The sequence below is a fragment of the Labrus bergylta genome, chromosome 19, assembly GCF_963930695.1.
Source record: "Labrus bergylta chromosome 19, fLabBer1.1, whole genome shotgun sequence".
Classification (NCBI taxonomy): Eukaryota; Metazoa; Chordata; class Actinopteri; order Labriformes; family Labridae; genus Labrus; species Labrus bergylta.
The window spans coordinates 23,960,918-23,970,997 of NC_089213.1; the positions used below are offsets into that span (position 1 = coordinate 23,960,918).

Below are 10,080 nucleotides of genomic sequence, written 5' to 3' on the forward strand. Positions count from 1 at the left end.
GCTCCTGCTGCTTTGTCAGCAGTGTGTGAATGTGTATGAATGGGATTAGTTACTTCTGATGGTCATTTTACATGAAGAGGAGTTAAAAAGATCATTTCTGTGTTCACTAACTGATTAACCCAAACCAGAGCACCTCTATAAGTATAAAGTATAAGTCTCAGAACTAAACAGCTGAGCCAAGAAGGATCTCTTTAAAAATACAATGGATGTGTTCAATGGGCAGTTTTGGGTTCTATGTTTCACAATCTGCCTTAATTGTAAACTGTATGTAACTCTCTAATTAAACATAATACACGTCCTTTATATGTGTGGCCACATTAACCTCAACTGTGCATCATGAAGGAGAATAAAATGTGTAATCAAAATGAAGACCTCGTTAAGTTTTAAGAGTGCAAAATGCAGCTATCTTTGTAAAAAGTACAATAAAATAAAAAAACATATCCCCCTGAAATGAACCATAGCCTTACACACACACACACACACACACACACACACACACACACACACACACACACAGGTAAAACTTTCTTTTCCCTGCATGCAAAAAACGCACAAGGTCAGCAAAGGTCTTGTAAGGAATGAAAGGTCCGTGTTTACCTAAGGAGAAAGCATGTCAGCGAGAGGCTCAATTGTGCAGCTGAGTGGTTACATAAACCCTCTATTTTCCCTCTCTTTTTTCCTTTCCATCCTCGTCTCAAACAAAAAGCTTCTTGCCGGGGAATCATTTAGCGTGCTTGTGTGTGTCTGGGAGCTGTGGGAAGCCTGTGACGAGAGGCTAAGAGAGTGTGACCTGCCTGAGATGGAAACTGAGACCAGAAGAGACAGAGCAGAAAAAAGAGCTCTTCAGCCATCAACATCGAGTACCTTTCAGAGATTTAGAGAGAGAGAGAGAGAGAGAGAGCGAGAGAGCGAGAGAGCGAGAGAGAGAGAGAGAGAGGAGGTAGAATAGAGAGAAAGAGAGAGACAGACAGAGAGAGGAGGTAGTATAGAGAGAAAGTGAGAGAGAGAGGAGGTGGAATAGAGAGAGAGGAGGTAGAATAGAGAGAAAGAGAGAGACAGAGAGAGGAGGTAGTATAGAGAGAGAGAGAGAGAGAGAGGAGGTGGAATAGAGAGAGAGGAGGTAGAATAGAGACAGAGAGAGAGAGAGAGAGGAGGTAGAATAGAGAGAGAGAGAGAGAGAGAGAGAGAGGAGGTAGTATAGAGAGAAAGAGAGAGAGAGGGAGGCAGAAAGTGAGAGAAATAAAATGTGAGATAAAAAGACAGGAGGAGGCAGTGAAAGAGAGAAACAGCAGTGGAAAGAGGGACAGATAAGGCAGAAAGAGAGAGAGTCAGAAAGTAGATAAAACCAGAGTGGGGGCAGAAAGGAAAAAAAAAAGGGAGGGGGGGTAGAGGAAGAAAGAAAAGCTCAGTGGTGGGCGAATTGCTCAGCGGTAACTCAGGCTCGAGCTTACGTACAATTTAATATAAAAAAACACAAACTGGCAGGGAATCATAAAAAATCATAGCCTTGAGCGTTGTGATGCAGTTTGCTGAATACATTTGGAGAGATAACAAAATCAGGACACATCAGGATGTATGCACACACACACACACACGCACACACACATCTGACCGCTGGACACCCACTCCCTGACTCACCCTCAGGACCAGACCGGCCCACAGACTGGCTCGGCATCAACACATCTCTGCCTCTCGCTCCACATATGTTTGGACTTGCTGTCAACCTCGTTACATTATTATTAGCTCTGCTCCTACGTCACATGTTCCTTATTTACACGGCGTCTTAAGGAGAGCTCCAGTGTGATACAGAACGTAGTCTCTACGGGGACCTACAGTACTGTTCATAACAAGGTTCTAACTTTAGAAACAGAAACATAGGGACAAACGTGTCAGGAAACATGGGCTGTATGAGGTTCACACAGCTTTTTAAGAATATCTCAAATTCAGCCAAACTTCACTGTTAAATAAAATAAAGGCTTGTTCATTAAGCCTTGTGTGAGCTTGTCTTTCTCGCTCCATTAGCAAATGTACCCAACTCCCATTCATTTCTCTGATGAGTCCATTATGTAACATAAACTACAAAAGAACAAAAATAAGTTGTATCTGGGGTTGTGGTCAAGACTCCCTGAACTAACACCAAAGAATACCTGGGCATGAAAAGACCAATACTTTGAAGCACTGAGACCAACTCAAGACCAGTCCCACTGTGCCTGACATACTTTCAGTCAAATGTGGAACATGCAAACTATAAGACCTTCTTTAGTTTATAAGAGATCCACATTCTGATAAGAAAAACAGAGAGAACATATGACAACTCTGCTTATGTTACTGTTGTCATTGCATTATGAATCAATCAATCAATGTATTGTATTTATATAGTTCCAAAACAAGTTTACTCAGGACCCTTCACAAATAGAGAAGGTCTACATCATACTGTATACCAACACTATTTCAACAACAGGCAACAACCAGACTTATTGGTAGACAGCCGTCAGCCAACACGTGATTGGCTGTGAAGAGGTCAAAAAGCTCCAGCAAAACTTGTTGTATGAAGATCAACTTTATTAACAAATAAGGCCGACGCGTTTCTGCTTGTGGTCTTCCTCAGGGTCATACGTTGACCATCCATTGGCTGTGAAAGCAGATTAGAGGGAGAGAAGAAAAGAGAAAGATGGAGACAGACAGACAGACAGACAGACAGACAGACACACAGACACACAGACACACAGACAGAGAGACACACAGACACACAGACAGACAGAGAGACACACAGACACACAGACACACAGACACACAGACAGACAAACAGACACACAGACAGACAGACACACAGACAGACAGACACACAGACACACAGACAGACACACAGACAGACAGACACACAGACACACAGACAGACAGACAGACAGACAGACACACAGACAGACACACAGACACACAGACAGACAGACAGACAGACACACAGACAGACAGACAGACACACAGACAGAGAGACACACAGACAGACAGACAGACAGACAGACACACAGACAGAGAAACACACAGACAGACAGACAGACAGACACACAGACAGACAGACACACAGACAGACAGACACACAGACAGACACACAGACACACAGACAGACAGACACACAGACAGACACACAGACAGACAGACACACAGACAGACAGACACACAGACACACAGACAGACACACAGACACACAGACACACAGACAGACAGACAGACAGACACACAGACAGACAGACACACAGACAGACACACAGACACAGACAGACAGACAGACACACAGACAGACAGACACAGAGACACACAGACAGACAGACAGACAGACAGACAGACAGACAGACACACAGACAGACACACAGACAGACAGACACACAGACAGACAGACACACAGACAGACAGACAGACACACAGACAGACACACAGACACACAGACAGACACACACACAGACACACAGACAGACACACAGACAGACAGACAGACAGACACACAGACAGACACACAGACAGACAGACACACAGACACACAGACAGACAGACAGACACACAGACAGACACACAGACAGACAGACAGACACACAGACAGACACACAGACAGACAGACAGACAGACAGACAGACAGACACACAGACACACAGACAGACAGACACACACAGACAGACACACACACACACAGACAGACAGACAGACAGACAGACACAGACAGACACAGACAGACACACACACACACAGACAGACAGACAGCAATTTAGTGGACTATATGAAATGTGGGCATGCAGAAATGTACCAGAGAAAATAATCAATAGCAGTAATGAATTTTAATGATAAGCAAAAATGTAACTGGAAAATCAATTTGACACAACATGACCTCTGACCTCAATGTACCTTTAAGCTAAGAATGCATTACAGTAGCTACATCCCTCAGTATACTGAATGTTAATTATGAAGCTTACCCCCACAAACAACTAGCAGTAACAGAGAGTGAAATTCTTGGAAAGTGTTTGGAATCAAGTTACTTGATGGATTTGAATCAGAATGGTTTGTAACAGTAATGATGTTATAAGACAATGCCATGTAATGACATTCATGTGGTTGTTGTCATGATTGGTTTTTCAAAATAAAATCCCACAGTATTCTTTGTACCAGACGGAGACAGAAGCGAGTAAGAGCCACTGACAGGATTTACTACTTGTTCTACTTTGAGTGTGAAAACAAAAAACAAATGTCCCCTTGTGGGGCAATAAAGAATCTGATTCTGAATTGGCCCTTTTCGGGGGCGGGGGGGGGATTGTCACATTTAAACCGATTGCCACTCTCCTCTGTTCTGCTTGTAGCTGTGTAGAATGAATAGCAGAGATCTGTCATGGTCGGGAATTTTATGGTCTTTTGCCACAATCGTGCTTCAAGAGTTCAGCATCAGTCTTGCAGATTATTGCTTGAATTAATCATAACTTCATAGTTTCCTGCAGCAAAGCTCCTGTGCATTCCTCAATCTGTGACACACTCGCCCTAACTCTCTCCTCCTGTGTGGAGTGTCTGTAGCAGAAGTATGGGGCCAGAGGCAGAGACATAAATAAGGGGCTGAGAAAATACGATCAAAAGCAGACGACACATCATTGGACACTGGCAGCCTTGATTTGACTTTTCTGAGTGGCTTTATATTTGCAGAACACTTTACCTAACGTGCTGCAGTTTGATCATTATCTACAGATGTAACAGTTGTCAATTCTGTATTTGGTCTTTCAATAACACACAGCTGTATAAATCTCATCCTATTTTCATTCGATCTAAAATTAGTGAACATACTGACATGTAGTCTGTGATGTTGAGTTCTTAAACCAAGCTAGTAGCCTCCCAGTGCTAAGGCTTACTCCAACAGGGGTTATCTTTAAACTTCCTTAAACAAGAGTTCTCTGTAGCAGCACCCACTCAAGGTTAATGACTTTGTGCCCTTTAGTGGAAAATGTCTTGTGGTTTAATTTGAAACCATCAGAAGGATCGTCAATTAAACCCCAAATATTTTTCAGTGTTTCAGGACATGTTGTGGCTAATAGCATTCTCTCTTTTTAGTTCAATGCTGTGGCATACTTTGGCATTAAAGCATCGATCTACATGTATTAATAGACAGAGTGTAAGCTGGATGACCCCCCCATCACCTAGTGTTCTTAACGCATCACCGCGAGGCCACCGTGGTTGCAGCATAGTTGGCTAAAGGATTTATCAGAGCCGACAACCTTTTTCCCACTCGCAGACACTCGAGAGCCGATGTTTCTTATCTCACTGTAAACGCCTTGGGCAGCAAAGCGTGGACAGGAGAGCTGCCCTGCATGATGATCGTCTGTTGTTACACCCCAAACAGAGGAGACTGAACCAGATTGTGCGCGGGGAAATTGATTGCTATATCCGACAATTGCACTGTGATGTTGGTGTCCCACTGTGGACCTTTGATAACTTGTCGGGGGCCTGAGGCATCAGACGTCCCCCACATTTATCTTCCAAGGGCAGCCTCCCTAAATAGCAATGGTTTTTGAAGAGGTGCATATTGTGCAGCTTAGTGATTGTCAAAGCTGCCGGCAACCCACAAACAAGACTGAGAAATCGCCTTCAATGAATCAGCTCATGTGTGGAAATTGAGTTTTTTCCTGCATCTTAGTAAAAGTAAAGAACAGTTTTACTTTCCTTCCGGTCACTTGAGTGTTACTGTTGGAAACTCTGACACTTTGGAGGAGACAAACCTTGTGGTGTGAAGGCCCGGCTGTGACCTTTGGTTTCTACCTCCTAAGGCAATGCTGGTTTATATTCCGCCTCCTGCTTTGCCCTGCCAGTTTTTTCTCTTGGAGTTCACTCAGTGCATAAAGGTGTGAATGTCAGTGTCGTGTGCCAGACAGGCGCCCGTTCTTTATGAACACCTCTGACGTGGACCAGCATCAAACCGCAACCAGGACAAACCAGAGCGGTCGTATGGTTCAGACGGCGGAAAACAAAATTCCGAACATTCATCAGATATCAGCTGTCATGTTGTTTCTCTCTGTTATCTCTTGTTACCATTGTAGACAATTACTGCCTCTGTTGTATTTAGCAAATAACAGACGAGGTTTTAACATCATGTTGAAACATCATTTTGAAGATATCTTCTTAATTTGATGCAGTTTACTTTGAAAGACAGATTTTCTTACACAATCAGGTCAAATGAAAGGGGTTGTAGCAGGAAAACAACTTTTCTGGTACTTGGGTGCCATTTATGAATCCTTTCTTCTCTTAAAATCAGTATTTTTCTCCCTTCCTGTGCCATTTTCAGCTGTTAAACCAAATTATTTCCTAATGATACAACAAGAATCACAACTCAAGGCTTCACACTTCTCCATCTTCCCTTCTTTTCACCTATATTTTTCTTTTGAAGTCTGAAATTGCAGCTTTCTTCTGCACTAAGTGAGATTACCTGATGGACACAAAATGGGTTTTCTAACATCTTAATGCAGCCGGCCCAGGATGTTCTCAAAGTTGCACTGATTGTGAAAGAAAGAAGAGTGTGTTTGGCACATAACAACCCCTCTTTATTTAATGGGAAGCATTAAGTTGAGACCGGGCATAATGACTCCATGTAATCCACTTTTTACTGAATAATACAAAATGTGTTCTCTCTGTCTGTCGCCTCCAGCTAATGTTCTGTTGTGTCTAATCAATGGTGAGGCCATAGTAATTTGGTTTGATTGAAATCCCTCTAGGATAAAAACATCATTAGTGTGAAAAGAGGAATACATGTTGGGGACAAAACAGATCAGAAATAAGTGTTTTTAATTTTCCATCCCACAGGGGGGGAATGGCCATATGTAGCCGTACTGATGATAATTGGTGGTTTGTTGATAATTGCATCATGTCTCTCTCTCTGCATATGTTAAAGCATGATTTGCATGCATCACACATTACTTTTAGATTGATGAATTAATAATGTAGTAATGGTTCATTTCCTTCTGTCTGGAACGCACGGTATCTCGCTCGCTCTTTCACGCTTACATTCCTCTGTTTTCTCACTTTCCTATTTTCCCTTTTGTGTGTGTGTGTGTGTGTGTGTGTGTGTGTGTGTGTGTGTGTGTGTGTGTGTGTGTGTGTGTGTGTGTGTGTGTGTGTGTGTGTGTGTGTGTGTGTGTGTGTGTGTGTGTGTGTGTGTGTGTGTGTGTGTGTGTGTGTGTGTGTGTGTGTGTGTGTGTGTGTGTGTGTGTGTGTGTGTGTGTGTGTGTCCCTCCAGATGAATTTAACCCAGAAGTCCCCAAACTGGAGAAAAGTGTCAGTGGCAGCAGCCCATCACGTGACCGCCTTCTTCTCACCGTGGCGATGCTGCTCGTGTCGGCGGTGCTTTTGTCCTAGCGATCTGTCACCCGGAGTGACACAAACCTGCATAGCTGGACCGCCTTGTCCAAAGGGCTTCGTATCCACCAAGTTGTTGATGTGAAAGTCTGCGGAAAAACACATAGGAGTGAAGGTGAAATAGAACCCAAATCCAGACAACACAGAAAAAGAAAAAAAAAACATCCTTAACTTTAACTTAATTTTAAAAAAGGAGAGGCCTTTTTGCTGTCATGTTCACACCCATGTGTTTTGACACTCCATGTGTTGTTGGATCATTATCATAGGGGTACCACAGCTTGTCATGCAGGTGAGTTTACCACAACAGCCACTACTGGCAGAACCCCGATTCAGAGTCAGACTTCTGTGCTGCTATCATGCCTTTGGACTTTTAGGGAGTTGGATGTAGACTACACTTCTTCATATTGTAGCATGAATATCAAATCATCTGAGGAATTAAAGAGGATTTTTTTTTTTTTTTTTAATGTAAAGAAGATGACAGACGTGGACAGACGCAGTGGATTTTAGCGCCTTGGACCAGAAGTTTGCCGATGGATCAAACTCAACTTAGATGTAGTTAAAGAGAAAGTCAGACTCTGGAACTGATCTCACCTGGAATATATACAGGATATTTATGTAATCAGTCTGCTGTCTCCCCCGGACACTGAGGAATGTTTTCACGCTGGTGTGAGCGAGCTGCTTGTAATAAAAGCCTGAGGTGTTTCTGAAGAAAAGGGAGAGACTTTTTGAGGATATCCACGGGCCTTTCAAGAATCCATTTTCTCCAGACATCAAAAATACCCCTGGCTTTGTGATAGGTACAGCTGCAGAGCCGGCATTTCTTGGATGATAGTGAGTGCCCCCTTAGAACTAGCCCTTTGTCTGCATTTCCTGCCTTCACACTTTAACAACCCGAGAAAAATACAGACCCCGGACTAGTAATTTGACGGCACTTAAGACATGGTAGATGTGTGGTTTTTTTTTGGTCCGAGGCATTTACCTTCAGCACCAAAACCTTTCTCCTTGCAGCAGTCATTCAGAACACCACTAATTTGTAATTTAAAAAAAAAAAGAAAGAAAGACTCTCAAAGCAGCAAGTTTCCTTTTAATTCCCAGACAACCCTGTCAAGTCCTTTTCCACTTCAGAGGTGCCCGGCCAATCAGTGCTGATACCCATTACAGCCGTCACCATAACCATGGAAACGACCCCATACAGTCGCCAGAGTGCGGCAGGTGCCTGAGAAGAACTTGTGCTTTCGAGTCTCAAAGAAACGCTGCCGCCATTTTGTAAAAAAAAAAAAAAAAAAAAAAAGAAGTAGAAGGGAAAAAAAAAGAACTAACATGTGTGAATGTGCAAATAAAGACAAGTTCACTTTTTTATATTGTTATAAAGGACAACATAGGTTGGCATTAATCAAAATTACAATGTTGTGCTTTTTTAATTTATTGACTTTTCAAATGTATTTATTTTAACATTAAAGTCTATTATTTATCTACCTAATTTATTAGCGTGCATTTGTAGGGCTTTGCTCTATAAGCTATGTGCCATTTTATTTTTATTTTTTAAACAGTGGAATTTATACCGCAGCTTTTTTGCTCGTGTAGATAAACAGGCCGACGTGAATCAGCCTGACAAAAAGACAAGAGGGGTTAGTGGTTATGACTCATCAGTAACTCGACTCTCGTAACAGAAACTGCTAACCAGATGATGTTGCAGAGGAGCATGTGACAAACTATGATGCACAGACAGATGTGTAAAGTGAGGACAGCGTTCTTCTAGTGCTGCACACAAACAAAGGAGAGTGCAGCGTAATGTATATTTATGATACATGCCGGTTTATGGAATGTGTGTGCCTGTGCACAAATGGTATGAGTGTGTGGCTTTATCTGCCTGCTTTTTGAGGTTGTGTGTGTGCGTGCGTGTGTGTGTGCGTGTGAAAGCCAATCAAGAGGGGGAAAAAAAAAACATGTGCATATTTGCGTGCGTATGTATGTAGAATGTGTTTGTCCGCGCTTTTTTCTGAGTATGTGGCATTTAGGAATTTCGTACCTATTAAGGAGTCGTTTGTAGGATCTGAATATGCAAAATGTGTCTGAGAGAATGTGCTCTTCTGTAATGTTAGTTTACGTTACAGGGGTGTTTTGGGAGGCGGACGAAGAAGAAAAAAAGCATTTACCGATGTTGAAGAAAAACCCACAAGAAAGAAATGTGTTTACCTTTGACCAGAATGAGAAGAAAACAATGTAAACGTTTCCAAGAATGGTTAAAACAACACCGATTAAAAATCTTTTTGCAAATTTACTTCTGTGTATTTTGTTTATTATGGGTGGGAATCAACTCGTGATGCTATTTGCAATACTTTGGGAACGATAATATCACGATTCAGCGAAAACTTGATATCCTAATACATCATGATATCGCCCCTGTGAAGTGCAGGATTCATGTCATTATAAACTGCTTCATCCTTAGACTTCTTCTCATCTCTGTCCGACATCATACCGCTGTCATCTTCTTCTTCTTCTATTCACTTTAAGCTGATTAATGTCAACAACACCACAACGAGGAGTCACAAATTAGTGACGCTGGGAGTCAAATTGTCAGGCAGATCTGTTAAGAGTGCTGCAGTTTCTTTTAAACCCAAACATTGATCTTTAAATAAATAATTTATCCTTTATTAATCCCGCAAGGGGAAATTCAGTTTTACACTCTGTTTAATGAACATGCTA

The 10,080-nt window shown here is 42.2% G+C and overlaps 1 protein-coding gene across 3 annotated transcripts in view; it reads left to right on the top strand.

Moving 5' to 3' along the window:
* The window catches only part of efna3a (ephrin-A3a), a 72,008-nt gene extending 62,353 nt beyond the window's left edge, over positions 1-9,655 (top strand). For all 3 annotated transcript variants that reach the window (XM_065948260.1, XM_065948261.1, XM_020660487.2), the window contains one exon: positions 7,256-9,655. In XM_065948260.1, coding sequence (XP_065804332.1) covers positions 7,256-7,374 — 119 coding nt within the window. In that variant the 3' untranslated portion in view covers positions 7,375-9,655. The remainder of the gene's footprint in view (positions 1-7,255) is intronic.
* The last annotated feature ends 425 nt before the right edge of the window (positions 9,656-10,080 follow it).